General features: G+C 43.3%; 2 protein-coding genes across 5 annotated transcripts; one reads left to right on the top strand and one right to left on the bottom strand.

Moving 5' to 3' along the window:
* The first annotated feature begins 159 nt into the window (after positions 1 to 159).
* pabpn1 (poly(A) binding protein, nuclear 1) lies at positions 160 to 15,144 on the top strand. Of its 4 annotated transcripts, none has more exons than XM_076761169.1 (7): positions 160 to 633; positions 3,123 to 3,231; positions 5,567 to 5,634; positions 6,678 to 6,784; positions 7,372 to 7,459; positions 8,447 to 8,598; positions 14,385 to 15,144. In XM_076761169.1, exons 1-7 carry the CDS (start codon positions 499 to 501, stop codon positions 14,578 to 14,580), a joined length of 855 nt encoding a protein of 284 aa, XP_076617284.1. In that variant the 5' UTR covers positions 160 to 498; the 3' UTR covers positions 14,581 to 15,144. The 4 variants fall into 4 exon arrangements, with proteins under 4 accessions (XP_076617284.1, XP_076617286.1, XP_076617285.1 ...); XM_076761171.1 differs by lacking the exon at positions 14,385 to 15,144 and adding an exon at positions 13,228 to 13,793; XM_076761170.1 differs by lacking the exons at positions 160 to 633; positions 14,385 to 15,144 and adding exons at positions 836 to 1,052; positions 13,228 to 13,793.
* Positions 15,145 to 16,138: 994 nt separating this feature from the next.
* Positions 16,139 to 20,255, bottom strand: ngdn (neuroguidin, EIF4E binding protein). The gene is made up of 11 exons (XM_076761490.1): positions 20,222 to 20,255; positions 19,865 to 19,924; positions 19,534 to 19,605; positions 19,182 to 19,319; positions 19,003 to 19,087; positions 18,804 to 18,856; positions 18,472 to 18,583; positions 17,558 to 17,732; positions 17,201 to 17,354; positions 16,489 to 16,552; positions 16,139 to 16,356 (listed from the first exon to the last, which is right to left on the bottom strand). The coding sequence occupies exons 1-11, from the start codon at positions 20,240 to 20,242 to the stop codon at positions 16,337 to 16,339; spliced, it is 954 nt and encodes a 317-aa protein (XP_076617605.1). The 5' UTR covers positions 20,243 to 20,255; the 3' UTR covers positions 16,139 to 16,336.
* Between the last annotated feature and the right edge of the window lie 299 nt (positions 20,256 to 20,554).

Below are 20,554 nucleotides of genomic sequence, written 5' to 3'. Positions count from 1 at the left end.
GAAATCCAATTAAAGGCACGAATGCGATTTGGGAACCGGAAAGCCCTGCGCAATCATCCAATAGGAACGTCGCAGACACCGAAGAGGTTTGTGTAGAATCATCCGTTGACGAATAAGATTGAGAGTCTTACGCCTGCAGTAATACATGACTCCGCCCCCGGCTTCCATTTCTGAACTGAAGGGACGCCGCCGCTCTCGCGTAGAGTCCTCGCCTTTTTATATACACATTTAAGTAAATAAACCAGATTCTCTGACGTAAATTAGCACCATTTTGTAAAGGCAGCGAGTGAACAGCAGTCCTTGTTAATCGTGGTATGCTGTTTGAGTGGTGGCTGGGACTCTAGCTAGCATTTTATTCCCCATTTTAACTTTACTAAGCGGCGTTTTCCGCCGTTTTTTTCTTTTCGCCGCCCCGCTCACTCTACCCCCTTGTGTGTGAGTAGGGGCCTGCAACGTTGGTTTGGCCACGAGGCGCGTTGGAACAGTTGGAACAAGGCGATGGCGGAGTTCGGTAACGGACTGGCGGAGGAATCTCTACTAGATTCAGACCCCGGACATCCCGAGTTGGAGGACCCGGGTGTCGGTGACGAAGAACCGGGGTTAGAAGAGGGAGAGGCCGCTATTGAAGATCCGGTAAGTGAAGGGCATTGTTTCAGCTGTGCGAGCCCACATGAATACCGTGACACACTGGGGCCAAATCGGAGTTGTTAGTGAACGCAGGCAACCGATTTAATGTGGTAGTTTTCCACGAATCTTGGGTCACATGCCGTGTGTGTTACTGCTATCGCTAGGTCGATATTAACCGCCATTGTGGTTCACGCAGTGCAGTAGAAATGGGTGGTGACATGCGTGGTGTCGGCAGCCATCTTGGCGCAACAGCGGCGCCAGTTTCTCTGCGCCAGGGAGCAGCTCGAGTCGTTGGGGGTGAATCCTCGTCGCAAAAATATGCGAGACGGAGATGCAGGAGACAGTCAGGGGCGAGGGTAGGACAGGCCGCCGCCATTAGCCGCCGCTGTGCGAGTCTACCCGCTTTAGAAGGCGACCTGCTTACGGTAATGACATTTTTTTATTCCATTTACTTTCACCGCTACGCTGACTGCGGCTGCATTTCAAGCACCGGTGTGTGCACATGCAAATGACCGAGCGTCAGCAGGCTAACATTAACGTTAGCTTGTCGCAAGCGCCAGCATTAAGTGATGCAGCTAAGATGACCAGAGGACCTGTCAACCACAATGGCTTGTCACGAGATGAAATGCGGACTTTGTATCTTACGCTGGCAGGGCCAACTACTATTAGCCTGCTAGCTAGATTTACCATAATGCGATAACATGATTCTGAGTGGCTAACAAGCTAGCCGATTTTAACAAAGCTAGGGTGGAGATAGCAGACATGCACCTGCCCATCTTTGTCACTTATTTTGGACGATGGTTGCAATCGCGCGCAGACAACCGTATGTCGATTTGCTGTGCTCTGTCAAGATGTGCAATCAGCGTCAGTCGGCCTAATTTCGTTTCTTAACACCACCTGCACGCACAAGTGCATTTTCCCCGGTAACATCTATGCAGCATGTCCAGGTGGTTTTTGAGGTTGTAGTACTGTCTGTCGGGCAGTGAGAGCGCAGCATACAACGCAGAAGCAGGGGGTTGCGGTATTTGAGGGGCTGGGTTTGCATCCTTCAGTGTTTTGCCAGGGCAAGGAGAATGAGAGAAGGGAGGGGAGTGAAAGAGCTTGCACTGAATATGCGACAAAAAATAGGCGCTACAACGTGTCAGTGTCGGGTGGCCTATTGTAACAGTGTTGCTGTGAATGTGGATCACTGTCTCACATCGACGTGCGCTATGATGCATGTAGCTTAGGGTTGTTGTCATTTTGATGTGTCTGATTATCAGACACATGGATACCGTGGGGCTGAGAGAAATGATGGTGCCATTATCGTCGCGTGTGGTATGTCACGGTGTAATTTTACTCTGTTCTGATGAGAAGATCTGAATTTAGTGTGGTCTGTCTGTGTCAGTGCACCCAGTTGTACAAAGAGCCTTTACGTTACAAATCTTGTCAGCACAGGCAACAGCCCTGGATGGAGCTGGAATGACTCCCACTGTGCTGCAGTGCACCATTGTCAGACAGGAGGGTCCGCTCCCACGTGAGGACACAGCCATCTCTGTGCTCTCCACAAGATTTTTATATATACATACATATATATATATATATATTTTTTTGTTACTGCCCCAAATATATTTCCAATTGTCTCCAAAATGGCTCTTAATTGAATTTCAATTCCATTAAGCTGCTGCAAAGCAATTTACTTATTGTTAGATATACAATTGATTCGACATGTATCATGTCAAAATAAAATATGCCTATCATCAGGTGCACAAGCTCAAGGTGATGTCAGCCAGAAGTTGTATTTATTCCAGAGAGAAATAAGCACATGTTCTCATGATGGATGTGTATTTTTACATGGTAAACAATAAACGTTGGGTTGAAATTTGCATGATTGCTCATGTATTTACAAATGTATTTACTCTTCATTTTGATTCTGTGTGCTATGTTTTAAATTCTGTGTCCCAACATTGATTTATACTCATTACAAAGTGAAAATGTGAAAATGAAGCTTCTTTTTTCAAAATGCCTTTAGGGTTAACTTTCAAGTTGTACAAGGTAGCTACTGCCAAATGTAGGTTGTAAAACACTGTAAATGTGGGGGTGAGAGGCAGTGAAACTATAGTGAAGGTGAAGGACCAGTCAGACAGCACATTTTAGATGGTAGTCCCAATGTGTGTGTTTTTTTTTTTTTGTTTTTTGTTTTTTTTTTTTTCATTTGGGCAGAAACAACACACAGGCAGCTGAGCTCTTGTTATGTCAGCACCATCGCTTACGCAGGTTCAGCATCTCCTTGCTACTGTACCATCTTGCCTGGGTTCAGTTGTCAGTGAGGCTGTCAAAGGGGTGTTATGGCAACATTTGTTAATGATGCCATTTTCATGACAAGATTGGGTAGTTGGTCAGCTTTTGTTGGCGGTGCATAGCAGTCATCCACACTGTGTTATTAATGTTTCAGTGAGTTGTATTGTGCTTATGATGGACTGACAGCTCTAATGGGATTTGTCTCTGTGTTTCAGGAGCTGGAGGCAATCAAAGCACGAGTGAGAGAGATGGAGGAAGAGGCAGAGAAGCTGAAGGAGCTACAGAACGAGGTGGAGAAACAGATGAATCTCAGCCCCCCACCAGGTGTGTTTGTGTGTTTTTTGTGAGGCAGAGACCTCGTCTTTCTTCCAGTCTGTCTTTTCTCTCTCTCTGTCTTATTAAGAAGGAAGAATACCATAACAGTCTTAAAATAATCAGATCCTCTGCTTTTTCCCTTCTTAAAAAAATCTTGCACATCAAAGTGACTCCATCAACCATTGCCAACCATTGATTTGTTAAACTTTAAAACATACATTAAAATATGAGTTCAGGTTAGTTATTGCTTATAGGCATAGTTCATGGAATTATGAAAAAACCATCCACATGTCTGTATGCTCCTGTGCCAAGAATAGAGAGTTACTCTAAAAGTTGAAGTTAGAAAAAGTCATGGAAGTCTATAGTTGGTGCATGAGTTAACAATAGAGTAATAGCATAGCTGCAAGTAACCCCAGTCTCACACACTCACCCATTTGTAATTTCAATGTTGCCTTCAGACTAGGGCCGGGCGATGTACCGGTTCACACCGAAGACACTGTTTCAGACGGGACCAGTTTCAATGTTGCGCTTGTAAACATGCATGATGCAGGGCGTGGTGAGGGTAAACTGTAGTGCTCTGGGGTTACGTTACGGTGAAGATGGATGGGATAGACATAGAAAGTTCCGAAATGGAGGCTGCAGAGCTAGCAGAACATGATGACACAGAAGAACTTGTGCCAAAAGAGGAGGCGTGTCTGTTCTTCTCTTTTGTTTTAAAAAAAGAAGAGCAAGCGTTGTCGGGCTAAAGTTGTCACCGGAGGTGGCAAGCACGAGCAATTTGCTCCACCACCTTAGCCGCATGTCTTGGAATATCAAGAATGTATGAAGTTAATCAATCAGCGCCCTCCACATCAGCAGGTGACACAGGAAAAGCAAAAGAAAAATCGAGCCAAATGTCACTTCAAGGCGCGTTTACTAGAGGGACTCCCTACGACAGAAAAAGCAAACAATGGATTGAGATTTTCAATCTCTATCACAATCCACTGAGCCAAAGACATGGGCCCGTTTAATACTGCTGAAAAAGAGGGCTTCTGCAGATGATCAAGACAGTGGATCCCAGGTATGAAATACCGAGCAGAAAATACTTCAGCCAAGTTTCAATCCCTGACTTGTACCAACCTGTTCAACACAAGCGCCGTCTGTACAGGGGGCAGCGCGAGATGCACACAGTTCAGATGATCAATGCTCACGCTAGGAAGCACCAATCCTAACTTGTAGCATACCAGAATGACGGGGAGAGACTCAGCTAAAAGCCTCTACCAAGCATTGCCACCCAAACGAAACATAATTCATACAGAAATAAATTATATGCGCATGTAACAAAAAGATGAAAATAGCATATGTCCACTTTAGAGCGTCTTCTGATTTCACCACTTCACGCAAACCACATAAGCCTGCTGATCACGAAGATGTCTGCTGATCACAGTGATGCCTCCTCACTGTGCAACGGAAACTCGGCGAGCTAGCAGCCAAAGAGTAGAAGGAAAAAACTTTGCAAAATCCTAAAGTATGTCTTACCTTTCCTGTTTTGTGGTCAAAAGTTATATTCCAGCTTGAAAAAACGATGCTAATGTCTCCTCCTATGACTCTGTGTTAGTTTGAGATCAATCACGAAGGTCCTGGTTGTTTTCATAAAGAGGAGGGGGTTTCTTCATGCAATAACCTATCTCTGGGGTTACTTCCTTCTGGATCGTCATTGGTGTTACTATGGTGAATTTGGGCACTGCCCCTTAAATCTCTTGGCTCTGACTGGTTGATAGAGGTGTCAATCATCAAAATTGACCAATGGGTTGCTGAGCTAACTGTGCAGTTAGTTTCGCCGCTCCATCTCATTTACACATGAATGAGCAGAGCGCTCACGGAGGACTTTGTTGACCAGCCCGAGGTGTTATTTTACCGTCCTTTTATGAAAGATAAGAACAATAGCAAGCAGAAAAAAACGATGAAAAAGTGTATTCAACAGAGGAGTTTCTCCGTATGCTTGGACGAGATAACGGTACTCTGCCCGGATGCACCCAAATGAGCATCTAGACATACCTGTGTTAAAATATCTGTCTTCCAGATGAAAGACAAAAAAAAAATACCGTCATATACCGTGAAACCGTTATAATTTTTGAAAAATACTGCGATATACATTTTTGGTCATACCGCCCAGCATTTCTTCAGGCCTACAATCGATAAACCGTTCTTCCTTTCTACATCATTTAATGGAGTTGCCAGTTGGTGATGCACTAAACTTCACAACATGTAATTTGATAACATACAACCGTTTTGAGTGTTTTGGTTTTAATTGAAATATTTTGTTGATTAGTTTTTGTTTTTTTTCCCTCTCTCCCCTGTGCAGTCGGCCCTGTCATCATGTCCATCGAGGAAAAGATGGAAGCAGATGGCAGATCGATTTATGTTGGAAATGTGAGTTACTGTCTCTTTGTTGTCTCATTCAGAGATGCTGTTTTGGCCACATTTTCTTGATTGCTGTTGCAACTTTTGAGATGGCGTCAAAAGGAAAAAGTGACTACAAAAATGTTGGACTGTTGCAAGTTTTTATTGGTTTCAACAGTTTGAGCAGTTTATTCTTTTTTGAGTCTGTAGATTGGCATCAGTTTTGTGCACCTGGGCACTGAAGTTTTCCCCCATTTTCTTCTTTGCAAAACTACTCAAGCTCTGAACTAACATGGTGACTGTGAGTGAAAAGTAATTTTCAAATCCTGCAGCAAATGCTTGCTGGGATTTAGGTCGCGGTCACTCCAGGACTTTCTTATTGTTGTTTTTAAGTGTTCAGAGCACCTTTCAAGATACTCTAAAGGAGCTGTACATTTCCATGACTTTGTAGCTTTCCTATTACGTTTGGTTTGGGGTCTTCTGGGAAAATGCATCATTTTGGTTATTCCACACATAGTGTTTAATATGATGACCATAGCTTAAGTTTCATTAAGTAACAACATGGACCAGCCTTCAACATTCAAAGTCTCATGTGTCTTCTAGCAAATGATGGCTTACCCATTGTTATTCTGAAATAAAGCTGCAGCTTGTAAAGCACCTGGAGAACAGTTGTTTTATGGACAGTCTCCAGTCTCAGCCATGGAGCCCTGTTGCTTTTTCAGAGTTGACTTCTGGTGGCCTCCTACACTCATGCCCTCAGTTTTTTTAGGTCAACCTGCTACAGACAAAATAAGGCATATTCCTTTTTAAAAAAAAAATGTAAAAATTTACAGACCAGTAGTTTTACTGTACAGCTGCAGGTATAATACACCTAACATCGCTTTTCCCTCCTTGAGCGTCCAAAGGTGATCTCACTCTAATGTAGTACATTATAACTGACATAAACATCTGACTTTGATTCTTGGTCAGGGATGTTGGATGTGCCTCATAGACATACATCAGAATGAAAGTGTTAAAAGTGTAAGCTGGTGAAAAATCTTTTCATGTCTAACCTTCATGCCGTCTTTCTTCAGGTGGACTACGGTGCCACGGCAGAAGAGCTTGAGGCTCATTTTCATGGCTGTGGTTCAGTAAACAGAGTCACCATCCTATGTGACAAATACACAGGGCATCCCAAGGGGTAAAACACCATCACTATACTGTACCTTTTCACTATGCTGTGGATGAATCAGTGGAGGAGTGGTTACTGCAGTTGTGTGTGTGGCAGATATAAGTCACGCTGCTGGCAGAGGAATAAGACAGTCACACTGTGGGTGGACAGATTTTTATGAAGCATCAATACAAATGCTGAAGTTTGACTAGAGCTGCGTGCTTGAATGTGCTTTTGTTAAACAAAAAGCCAGGGCTGAACAGTAAAAGTTACCTCGGACCAAAACTAGACCACTGTCAAACACTTTCTCTGTTCTGGTTGCACTCCTCTTGTGTTTTTAAGAAAATAAGCAAATAAAAAAAGCTTGTATCCATTGCTATCGGCATACAGTCTTCTGTATAGGCAAATAAGCCAGAAATGGCTTTTAACTTCACACAAGCTGTTTTTCACCTTTTAACAGAACTAGATCTCCTTGCCCATTTAGATGCTTGTCATCCTCTTGACATACATCAGTGGTTTGTCTATAATGATACAGCTGCTGTCATATTGCTGCTTTTTGTTTGCATTTGAGGACTTCTGTTTCTGAGTGATGTTTTGTTTTTTTTCTTATTCTTCAGGTTTGCCTACATTGAGTTTGCAGACAAAGAGTCTGTTAGGACAGCCATGGCTTTGGACGAGTCCCTTTTCAGAGGAAGGCAGATAAAGGTAAGCGCTTTTCACATTTCAGCTTTTGAGCTTTCACCTGCGATTTCAGCAGTCATATGAATAATCATAGTGACTACCATAACAACACAGTTACAGGCACTCGTGGCTAAATTTAGCTGATGCTGATGAGTGACAGTGGCAAAAACTACTTGATCGCTGTGTTATTTTTGGGAAGGTTTGGTGGGTTCGTCCAGATCGGCTGAGAGGGTATGGTCTCCATTGTGCTTATAGACTTCTACTGAATACCAAAAAATGAAATCAAAAATTGTTCTCTTCAATACTCACTTGGACACAAAAAACCAACGATGGAAAATAGGGCCCATAGTTCACTTATATGTGACAGGAATTCCTTTGTTTGTGCGAGAAATTGAAGTCTTCCGGGATTTGTTGACCTGTGTAACTGCACACACAATGTCGCTTTCCTTGATTGAAAATCTGAAGTAGATCACACTGAAACGAGTGTGTAATTCAGCAATGTAGTTTTTGACAGTATTTAATTAGTTTTTTTGTAATGTGTAGGTATGTTGTAGGTTAGGTTCATATAGCTTTATGTTGAAATAATATATAAGTAGTATGTTTCTCATATTGGTTTTCATCTTATGGGCATAATACGCATAAATAGATATCGGAATGGTTTGAACCAAAGGTTTTTTTTTTTAAAGGAATATTCTAACGTCATTTTTGGCCAATTTCAACAGCCCTATTATAGACATACGGTTACAAGGTCTTACCTTGACAATGCTTTACACTAAGAGTAGATTTGCAGTAAAACCAGGCTCTGTGGTCGCTGAGTTAGTCATCATTTGTTCTCTGGCTAACATTTTCCTTGGCTTTGAATGGAAAGGGTTTATGTGCTTTTGTCACCATGACGCACGATTGATACAGAGTCATCCGTAGAAACTATGATTTTTTTCTGAAAACACAAAAGTCAGTGCCACAAGAGTGGATGTTAGTTTAATGATCCCTTCCTTGCTTCTGCCTCCTCAGGTGGGCGCTAAGAGAACAAACAGACCAGGCATCAGCACCACAGACCGCGGCTTTCCACGGGCTCGGTTCCGGTCACGGGGAGGAAGCTTCACATCGCGTGCACGCTATTACAGCGGCTACACACCACCCAGAGGCAGAGGACGGGCCTTCAGGTGAGCTGATGCTGTGATGCCTCACTTTTGACACCATGGGAGAACACGGCACCTGCATACATCGCACCTCACTCACTGTTAACACTGAAAGGAAAGGACAAACAAGGCAGACCGCCATGACCAGCCAGAAGTAGCAGTTGGTGTTAAAGATTGACATAGACCTGAAATTATGATCAACTGTGTGGATGTGTGTTGTATGGACAAGGGATTTGGCAAAGGAGAAAACAAAGATTAGACTGTTAACAAACTGCTGAACAGCAGATTAGAATGTTGCCTGCTTTGTTTGATATACTTGAAAATATGTGTATTTGGCTGTTGTGCTTCAGATATTTTATCTCTAGGACTAGCATAGTGACATTGTACCAGTTCATAAAACAATAGCCCCTCCCTTTTGAGGAAATATGTGCATGTGTGCCACATGCTGCTTGTAATAACAAGCCTGTGTGAGGCAGTGATTAGTTGGAAAAACATGTTGATTTTTGCAAACAAAGTGACAGAGGAGAGGTAAGGAAGTTATCCAGTGGATGACATTTGTCACTGTTGTTGGTGCAGTGTTGTCTGAATGAATAAAATGGTTTAAGAAAGGTGTTTTATTTATGTGATCACATTGACTGAGCAAGAAAATAAGTTTAGAGTGGAGATGTGGAAGAACAAAATTCCTTCGTGATTGGGTAGAATAGAGAAGGTAAGTACAGAGAGGCCAGGGAGACAATCTGAGCAATTTCGATGTCTTTTAGGTCTGATTTTAGTGTGTAGTGCATAAATATTACAGGCATATAAAAGGTGTCTTGGATTTGTGAGAACTTAAACCATATGTCATCATGGCATTGACTTAATCGAACAATACACTGTATTAGACACTGTAATAGAAACACAGGAGCACAAACCTCTGGTGTCATCACGTTAGAAACCACATCTCATCAGTTGTGAGACTGAGAGGCTCATTGCATGCCACATCACATATAATCATTTCAAGGGCAAACAGACTTGGTGCACATCAGTTTGTTCTTCCCAGGCTGTTCATACACCATGTTTGGGTAAATGCCAGTGCAATCTCCTGCAACTTAATGATAGCAGAAAGTTACTGGTGCAGAGCTCCAGTGGCTCCACTTAGTTTTTCATTTCTTTTGGAAAGATTGGGATGTTGTTGGTAATTGTGCCATTTATGGCAGGAGAGAGTGAAAAACATTTGCTTAACTGAGAGGTTTGGGCTGTGTGATGAGCAGTACAGTGACCTTTAGCACAGCTTCACTCGTGGCAATTGTGTTTGATGCTCCATCTCATCAGAATTGTATTCAAGAAGTGTCATAGCTGGAAGGCATGGTGCTTGTGCTGTGTTTGTTTTGTTTTGTATAGACCTGTTAAACGGTCATTACTGTGATCTATATTGAACAACAGAAGAAGCCTGGTGTTGATCAGACTGCTGTGCACTGGGAATCTGGTGGCTTTATACCTACAGTGTTTGGGACGGCTTCACCTCAGAGCTGTGCAGTGGGGTCCTGTGAGTCTTTGTAGTCTAGTTTCTAATGCAGGGCCACGTGGGGTTTGTCACTGTGTAAGTGTTTCCACCATGTGATTAAAACACTTTGCAGCTAACTTGAGCTGCAGTTTCTATAAATGAGATGATGTACATAAATAATCTGAGAGGTCGTCATGAGCATCACAACCTACTGCCCCTTTATGTAAACCAGCCCCTGTAGGCAGTGAGAAAGCAAGGCTACAGAGAATCTCACTGGAAACTATAAAAGCCCCGTGGAGCTCTATCTGTGGAGCCATCTTGTGGGTTTTTTTTTTTTCTGTTGAGACTGAGAAAGGAGGTGTGGTGCCAAATACATTGATCAGCATGCCAACTTCCCCACTCATGCACTGAGCTTTGAGACGGAGAGATTCTGATTTGATCATCCCTGAAAAGCATCTGGAGCCTTCAGGCCTTGGCTGTTGCTTATTTCTCAATGTTCAACAAAGAACTTTTTCCAGAAGAAAGATACTGCAGCAGTTATTTTGGAAAGGGCCTAAAATCCTTCATGCAGGGGTCTTTATTTCAGCCATTTAACGGTTTGCCAAGTTCTTCAGACAAGCCCCTGTTAAGTCCATTTTATCTTGTGTGTTTTTCTTGTTTCATATTTGCCCTTGATTCTAGTATTTATGCAGTGGCTTCCCATTCCGACGAGGCTGCCTTTAAATACCCTCAAGAAAGGGTTACATCTCAGTTCATTCCTTTGTGTGAGAAAGTGTCTGAAACTCAAGGTCAGAATCTCTCTAATCACTCTGTGTACTTACTCCAGCCACTCCCACACATACCAAGAACCCCTAACTCTGCCAGTTTACTCACTGGGATTTGGCCCGAGCTGCAGGACAAGGCACACACAGACATGGGGAGCAGCCGAGGGGGTTTTAACACAAAATCAAGTCTGATATTAAAGGCTAGTTAATTAGGACTGTAACCATTGCTTGCATTTGATCTTAAAGTCTTCTAGCTAAGTTGTTGGTTAGTATGTATATGTAAGACATATTGTGGTCATCGAACTTCAGAGTTTTTTCTGGCTGACTTGCAGTTATGTGAAGATAATGAAAGTAAGATTTAACACTCCAAAGTGCATTAGCCTCAGAAGGCTGGCCTAAAGCATTCCACAAACTCGCAGTTTAAGTTTTAAATGTTGTTTGCAGTCAGTCAGATTGAACTTGGCAGTTCCAAGGTCATGAAATGCTCTCTGTTTTTGCCAATAGAGCTTTGACTGTAAAGACTGTACTCCTAACCACAGAATAGATGAATAGTGATAAGTGCATTGTGTATCTTCCCATTATCTCACGGCATTGGTTAATATGTAATAATCACTCACAGAATAGCATGCAGAGTTGCTCCACTTGAAGTGGCCTTGATCACTTCTTGCAGAGGAGAGCAGAAGGGCTGTTTGGTCGCTACATCAGGAATTCATCACTAGTCTACTTAAGACCGTGCTGTAGTTGAACAGAGTGAGGCTCAGATCTGAACCACATAACACTTTTTTTTCACTGGTGCCTTGTCTTGTTGTGGGAACATATCCATGGTGAAGAAAAACACATGGTGAGTTCAGAATCTTTACATTGACCCATTGTGTGCTTGGGGAGATTTCACAGTGCCTGGCTATGGTCCTGCAATCACAGCGCAAGAGATATGTTTCATTTAAGTATCTTCAGTGTTGATTGGCTCTGTTCTTGAGAAGTTTAGGTGGAACAAGGCCACAGCAAGTGCTGTCTGTCCAGGCTAATGTCGAGCCTCATCTGCCAGAATGTAATGGTATTAAAGGATAACAGCCAAATATTGGCATTTGTCTAACACCTCAAATGCTTGCACCCTGACTGAAAGCCAGTGAACAAACAGAATCATTCATGTTTACAACCACTTAAGAAATTGGCCCCTGGTTGCAAAAAGTTTTTCCTGACATTTCATCCATTAGTACTTCGTTGTCACCTTCCCAAGCTGGCACTGGGGAAAAGCAAAGATTTTGATGTGAGCCAGAAGACGAACATACTGTACTCGTGATGTGGAGGAACCTTGCTGGTTTTCCTGTGCTTATGTCGAGTGTATGATCTTGCATGTACATGGAACCCCCCCCCACCCACACACACACACACACACGCACACACACTCTCATACACACACACACACACACACACACACACACACACACACACACACTCACTCCAAGTCAGATTCACCTTGACAGCGTTCACTCCCAGAAACGAGGGTTCATTACTGCAGCCTGACCTCAGCATCTAGCCTAACAAGCACTGGTCTCAGTCCCAGTGTGACCTTTTTGTGTTTTGTTGCCACTGAATAGTGTGTGTGTGTGTGTGTGTGTGTCTGTCTGTCTGTCTGTCTGTCTGTCTGTCTGTCTGTGCGCGCGTGCGTGCATTTGTGGGAGACAGACGAGAGGACATGTGGAAAGTTTGCTGCTGCCTGGATTTTGTGTATGTGCCGGACAGTGTTTTCAGTGTGTAATAAGGATGTAGTTGTGAGTCCTGTCCCTGAAATTGTCAAGTGTGTTTGTGTTTGTGTGTGTGTGTGTGTGTGTGTGTGTGTGTGTGTGTGTACACACGTATGTGCACTGTCTCTTGCTGGGGGTATATGTGTGGTGCTGTTTGTCCTCCAGGTCTTTCCCCACAGTGACCCCAGAGGCGGCTCTCGCAGAGAGAGACACAGAGAGAGAGAGAAAGAGGGAGAGAGAGTGCCTTTGCTGTCCCCTCACACCCACACACTAATCATTATTCTACTATCTGGAAATTACACACTTTTCCTTTCTTAACAAAGCTGCTTTCAGCTTCTTTCAGCACCTGTAGTCTATTCTTCCAGATCGATTTGCTGTAACACAGACACCTTGTAAGATCAAAGGCACAATACCGTTAAGATGGTATGTCTATTTAGTGATTTGTGAACACTGTCCTAAACATTCTGTCATTCATTTTGATATCAGTAAATATATTCTTTCCCCCCTCAGTTTACTTCTTGGACTGAAATTTTCAGCAGACCCTTTCTGTGCCTGCAATCACACACTTACACATATCTATTATATCACACCAGGAAATTGGTGTCCGTCTTCTTAAGCCAACCAGAAAAAAACTCACCCTCTTTTTCTCTCTCTTTTCCAGGGGCCGAGGGCGAACAACATCGTGGTATTCCCCTTACTAAACACCCCCTCCCTCCCCAACACTCCCTTACTATCAACCCTCTCCCCCTCTCTGTTCCCATTAAAAAAAACAACAAAAAAACAAAAAAAATCCCCACACACAATGAAAAAAAAGTCCTCCCCTTCCCCTACAATAAAAGAAGAGAACCCCAGAAGAGAGAAAAAAAAGACAAAAAAGGAAAAAAAAACACTTCTTCTGGACAGAGAGACTGACTGGCCGCAGTGTGCGATTGTGTGTGAGCGTGCGTGTGCGGAGGTTGATGCGGTCGCCCCTGGTAAGGTATAAGTTGGCCATTGGGGAAGGAATACTGTGGCAGATCTCTTTCCTTGTATTTCTGTTGCTTTTTGAGGGGTGGGATGGCGGGGTGGGGGAAGAGAGAAGATGATGGTATCTCAGGCTGCAGATGTGTCTCCTTTGGTCTGGCTGTGACCCTCCTGCTTTCACACCATCACCAACACAGGCCACCTACTCACCCTCCACCACCAGCAAAACAAGAAAAAAAAAAAAAACCGTGGGGGGAAACAGCAGCAAGAAAAGATACTGTATTCATTTTTTTAATGTACCGTACATATGTGAAACATTCAGTAGCCAGAGTATTTGTGTTTTAAGTTTGTGGTTTGGAGTATATCATTACCTCCCCACCCCTCCTCAACCCTCTTTGTGTCTGCCGCTCTCTGCCCCCCCTCCCCTCCCTCCCTCACCCATTCCCTCCCTGCATTTTATGCTTTTTCTTCCCCCTCCTCCTCTCCGGCTCATCACACCATTGATTGTGTTTTTCTGTCCGCTGCTCTCTGGGCAGTTATGGACCTTCGGTGTTCACTGGGATTATACATGCATAGATTTTTTTTTTTTTCTTTTTCTTTTTCTTCCTCGTCGTGCTGCCACACCCCCACCGCTCGTCCATACCTGTCAGCTCCAACTCAGGCATGGCCAAAGCTCCTCTTTCTTTTAACAGGCATCAGTGTTTTTATTTTGTGCAACCCCTGCACCCCCCCCCACCCCTCCCCACCCCTTTTTTCCACCCTCCCCCTCTGTGCTCCCTGTCCCATCTCTCCCCTCTTCCCCCCTCCCCTACCCCCTCCTCTCTCTGTATATTAGACCACTTCTTGTCGTTTCAGGTTTCAGGACCAGTGGAGGCTGACGACCCCTCCCCAGGTGGCGCCGGCCCCCCCCACTGTCTCCGCAGCGTCTCTCTCTCTCTCTGCTCCCGCTATGCACACTCACCCCATCCTGTCCGTGTGGGGGGGCGGGGGAGGGGGGCAGGGTGACCACAGGCCCGCCGCGGGGGGCATTTACTACAACAGCAAACGCTGATGATGCTTTTAGTCCCTTTCACACGTCAACTCACTCACACACACACACACACACACACACACACACATACACCAACACACACACCTGTTCAACATACACCACAGCACACTGCAGTACAGGCAGCACTTAACAGGCAGCCAACCCAACACATGATTTATATACAGAGAGTGGAAGCCAACATAGCTGAGTGGCAGGCAGGCAAGTTTGCGTGAGAGTGAGGAAGGCAGGACCAGAGACGAGGGTGTTTTTTGGGGTGTACAGAGCGGACCTTAAGGCGCCCCCTTTCTCTGACTACGCGCAGTGCAGTCACGGCTTGTCTGAGGAAGGCTGACGAGCTAACGGCATTGATTATTAATTTAATAAATGGAGTGGGCCAGAGCTGTTATTTTAGGGCGGGGGAAAGTCAGGGGTGGGGTTTGTGTGGAGACTTATTTCTTTTTTCTTTTTCATTTTTGAAAAGGGGGAGTGGGTTTGAACAAATGTTTTTGCTTTTTTTATTTTTATTTTTAACCCATGAGTCTGTAATTAGGGAAAAAAAAAAATAAAGACATTGTGTAAAAATGAGTGCGCGTCTGTGTGAGTTTGTTCTGATGTTTCTGCCCTGACTCTGCTGCTCTGGCGGATTGATCTTTGGTCCCTTGACACGTGATGTCAAGTGGTTGGGATTTATCATTTCGGATATAGTGAATGATTGTATTAGGAAAGCAGTCAATCACTGAGAAGCATATTGATTATCATAATGGCATTGCTGCTCTCGAGCAAACTGTATTGATCTGGAAGGTAGGCCCAATCTGAGAGGTAATCTTTAAAGGTTTGACATGACTTGATGGCACATAATGACAATCTGAGCTAACTACACACACAAGGTGACTGTATTAAATGTAAAATGCTTTCTTATGAAGGGGAATTTTAACTCTGTGGGCAGTGACTGTGGGTTCGAGTTCCTGAATGAGCCTTTTCCACAGTAGGCAAAGCACTAGTGTTACTAATAACAGTAGATACCACTGGTTGTTCTATTCTATTGGAGTGTCCCAGGAAGCCGTGACAGACGTGCACAACTGCAGGACTCTGACGCTCAAACCACAAAGTAAAATTCAGCCATTAATTTTCCTAGTTTTTCCTATCGTGACAATGTCTTCGAGGATGAAGGCCCGTAGGAATGCATGAACAAATGACAAACAGGCTGAACATGTGTGTTGTACTGTATCTAACTCAATGACACGTGTACTAAAACATTTATCTGTCTTGTGGTCCGTTGGCTGGTGCGCCTGCTGCACCAGGTTGTGATTAGGCTTTGCATCAGCATCTGGCTGCTTCTCAAGCAACTGTGGAGATCACACTGGACTGGACTGGTTTCACTGCAAGTCCACCAGTATTTCTCAGTGACAGATGTACCAGATAAACGTGTCCTAAAATGTCCGGTGTTTAAGAAAAAAGGAAAGTAATCCTGAAATTCACTCAATGTTCCACTGCTTTTGCTCTAATTGATGGTCTGTTTGTTACCTCTGATGAGGAGATGACTGCCCTCTAAAGGAGATGAACAAAACAACATACAAATGCAAGAGTTAACAGGAAATGTTTATTCCACATACTGAATCAAAAAGTCACACTCAGTACAGAGGCAATTACTTAAGTCCCACTGACTTTCTGGTAATAAAATCCTTTACACTCTGAAGAGTAAATTAAAACGATGATGGCTGCTGATAAGAAATCTTCACGTTGGTCTTCCTACTTCAGTGAACATCACCTCTCAGGTCTATCTGTGTTTCTTAAAAGCTGCAGAGAAAGACATGAAACAGGATTAACATTAAAATCACCAACCCTTGACTGCTGCTGTGAAGAGTAAATTAAAAGTTTGAAACTGTAGTACATTAGTTTGTACTGTCTTGTATATTTAAATGTCCTCACCTTTTCTTTTAGTTTTCTTCTTCATGAGTTTCTTCTTCTTCTTTTGCCGAGGGTTATCCCCGTCCTGCACCAACAAACGCAGCGTTAGACCCAGCAACTGCATTAAGAATGGCATCTAAACAAAAACAGGCCACAATGCTCCCATTCATACTGCACAGAGATGAGCCTATTAGCAACATCCTTTTGTGGCTTCTCATGTTCAGCATAAGATCTAAACATAGCACGTGGATTTTCCAAGTCCTCTTGAAAACATTTAGCTGAATGAGTTTTCCACATCTGCAGGCAGTGGAACAGACAATCAGCATGAGGTTGGCCGGGCATTAATGTAACTCATTAGTACTTTTTATGACATCAGATGGTGAATTGGGACAGAAAACGGTTCAGAGAAGGATTGCATGCCAAACCTGTGGAGGCACAGAGTGGAGATGATGCCAACAGTTCTGCCAGCACAGCACCAGACAACTGAGTCACCAAGATACACAAATATATGACTTCAAAACACATAACAGACGTGTGTCTGTGCTGGCGGCAGCCCAAGTTCCTTAACAGTCAGTATAAATAATCTGGCCTGTCCTGTTCAGTCCAGACTCAGGTCAGGTCAGCCTGTCGACTGCTTGATTAGTTCCTACTATCAACAACTTAGTTTCAACGTAGATCAGTGAGTGAAATACGACTCCTTGCTGACAGGTTGGTAATGTCACTGCAAGCTCACCTGCCCACCCTCGCCGCCCGTCAGGGCTGTGATGTCACCGAAGTGTGTTATACCGCTCAGCTGGCTTGACATGGACATCATGCCTCTCTTTCTGCTGGTCTTCTGATGTTTGGGCATGTTGAGACGCACCATCATCGACTCCTCATATTTTTTCCTGTGAAGAAAAAAAAAAATTTTTTGTAGATGGAGACTTATATCAGTAAAACGTATCCCACACAGCCTGTTATGTTATTTTAAAGTCGCGGCTCTAATCCCACTGTCTTGTACTACACCCAATACCTGCATCCTTTACCACTTCATAATCCTTCTATCAGCCTTCATATGTCTCCTTGCTCAAAAAAGGAAACAAGTAAACACCTGTGTAGGTCCTCGCGGCTCTCCCGCTCGCTCTGGAAGTCTCGTCTCTCCCTGATCTCCTCTGGAGCGTCGCTGTACTGCTGTCGCAGCTCCTGGATCACGGAGCTTCTGAGGGCAGCCCGCCGCTGGCGCTCTGCCTGAGCCTGCTTCCTGTCCGCTTCGGTCATGTCCCCATCTTGAGGAAACAGGTTGAGGTTAGAATTTGTTGGGGGTCTTTATTTTGATGCATAGCAACAACAGGGGAAACAGCAGGGCTTAGTACTTTTTAAATGACCAGAAGAAGCGAAGCACAGCAGCGAAGCATTGGGCCGTTTGCTTCATTCCAAACAATCAGTGGGTTTCCATCCAAACATACCGAAACTTTTCACTGAGTTTCAAGAAAGTCGGCAAAGAAAATGTGAATGAAGGCTTTTTTCCAACCACCGTGGATATGCGATTATTACAAGACAGTTCATCCAAATAAACAGTAGGTGGCATCAATTCTCTAGTTAGATAAACCATTACACACCACTGCAGAAGAACGGCGCAACAAAGTGACGTAAACTGCGGAAAAAAAATAAAATAAATAATAATAATAAAAATTTTAGAATTTCAAAAACAGCTGTTTCATCTCCCGTTAACCACATCAACTCTTTTGTGAAAGAGGCAAAAACCCACCTCAAGTGAATGAAACATTGAGGAAGTTTCTCTTGAATTTTTCCATCAGCCTTTTCTAATGTGACACTTCAAAATGTGCATGAATGTGTGTTCGTGGAAACACGGCTGATGTTATTAACTTCCACAGAAAAACTCAACCAATGAAGAAGCATCTACCCTCTTTAATCAAAAGACCAAAGGCAGGATTGTAACTTAAACTACACTTTTTAAAACAAGCAGGGAAATACAACCCTGTTTAAAGAGACAGATGATTTTACCGTAATGCACAGCAGCAATTTTCGGCGGAACGTATTTCCTGCCACTAGAGTGGGCCGCTTTCTTCTCAGCCTTGTGCTCAGCTTCATCTCCAGACTCCTCAGATTCACTCAGCTGGTTGATGAAGTAAATAAGGAACGTCAGTTAGACAGTTACAATCCTGTATATTCAGTATATACAAGGGGTTTTTTTTTTATCCTAGACTGAGGCAATTATATACAAGAAACAAGTGCTACAGTTTGGTTTTCAGTAAATACAATAAACTAAATTCACAGTAAACTATACCACCCAAATTAAAAGCAGGATTAGAATGACCATGATGTTCAGCCCTTACTTTGCTGATGAGATTCTCCGGATTAGGACGCAGCTGCAGGGGGTCATTTTCAGCTGAAATCAACAAAACATGACACACTGTTATACTGCAGCCTGCGAGACCAAAAGGTGGGAAATCTTGCAGCTCCCAAGTCTGATATTTGTCCTGTAGCTCATATCTTTAATACTAAAGCAAGCAAACAACACTAACTCAGTCTTACCTAAACTGCCGGTGACAGCTGTGCGCACCAGTTTATCAATCTGGTACTTGAGTTTGTGGTCTAGCGGTCGCATCTTCTCCAGAACCTTAAAACCAGGAGGTAAAGCAAAAAGCTGCTGTGTCAGCTGCACAGATAAGACTATTTTATTCATAGTGGTCAGTTTCTACAATGAATCTCACCGTTCTGATTGTGACAACTCTGTTCAAGGCTTGGCTGTCTTTTATTTTGCCTCCTTCTGTCTTGACGCTGATCAGGTGAGTGAGGTCTTGGAGGTAGAAGAGCAGCAGGTGATACCGAAGGTCCAGAAAAGACAAACCCTGCAGGGGGAGAAGACAGACAGGTCAGATAAACACAACTTCACTAAATTTGGACTAATGTGGTGAAAATTCTTGAGCAGATTTGTAATTAATCTCATCATAAAAAGCTGCAGGCATGCAGTGAACCTGAGCCTTTTGGCCTGCTTGGCTCAGCTGTTCAACATCCTTGCCTTCCAGGATTTTTAATAAGAGTTCTGATCAAGTGCCTGCTCACCTTTGATGTCTTGAATGCTCCAGCTTTGATTTGTGTCAGCAGCTCACGGACATGACTCGTAACTGAGGCCACCTAACGAGAAACACAGTGTTTCAGCTGTGGTGAAGATGAAAGTGGCCATCATCAAATTCACCATGGTGACAGGGACACACCATCACTTGATGAACAGTCAACAAAAGTGCATCATACAACAAGATCATAGGACGACTATTACTCTGTAAAAAGTCACCATGACATCGAAGTATGCTCATGATAATGTTCGAAAGGACTCAATATATCTCTATTAATAAACATTATTATTACAATAGTAATACAGACCCCCACTTCTTACCTGTTCTGTGAGACTATTCAGCAGCTGTACAGCTTTGGGCAAATCACTTTCAATTAAATCCTGTTAGAAAGTAAAATTACATGTCAAAAATACAGTGCAAAAACTGTTATCACTGCTATCTACAGTAAAACGTGTATAATGTAGCAGAACGGCTACTAAAAAGTTAGCTAGCGGCTAGCTGACGTCATTGAAAACAAACATTTGTCACTGGCTTTTACCTATCTCAATTATCCAAAACAGTTTCATAATAATACATATTAAATCGTCACAATGGTCTATCATGTTAACTCACATTGTACAAATTTAAAAAAATATATACACGTTTTATTAACTGGCAGCTAGCTAAGCTCTACTCACGTTGTCTACTAGTGCGGCCATTTTGATTTCAATGTATTCTACGGGGACCGCAGAGGGACAGTAGATATACCGTGTTTGGTTTGCGCGTTACAGCACTGGAGAGTTCAAGTATTAGAATTCGCTCTGTGCTATCGTGTTGCAATTAAACGAGTAAGTGGGAACAAAGTAAGGAAAATAACTGTTAGATATTATATCATACAAAACGCATAATTAGTGAATTATATAATGTGACCTGCCGTTGAAAGCAGCTGAAATTCTTTGTCCCAAAATTGATATTAAGTAAGCGATAGAGAGAGAGAGAGAGAGAGAGAGAGAGAGAGAGAGGGGAAGTGA

This window comes from Chaetodon auriga, chromosome 21 (assembly GCF_051107435.1).
Source record: "Chaetodon auriga isolate fChaAug3 chromosome 21, fChaAug3.hap1, whole genome shotgun sequence".
Lineage (NCBI taxonomy): Eukaryota > Metazoa > Chordata > Actinopteri > Chaetodontiformes > Chaetodontidae > Chaetodon > Chaetodon auriga.
Note: the sequence above shows the minus strand (reverse complement) of the source record. Positions and strands in the feature narration are given on the sequence as shown.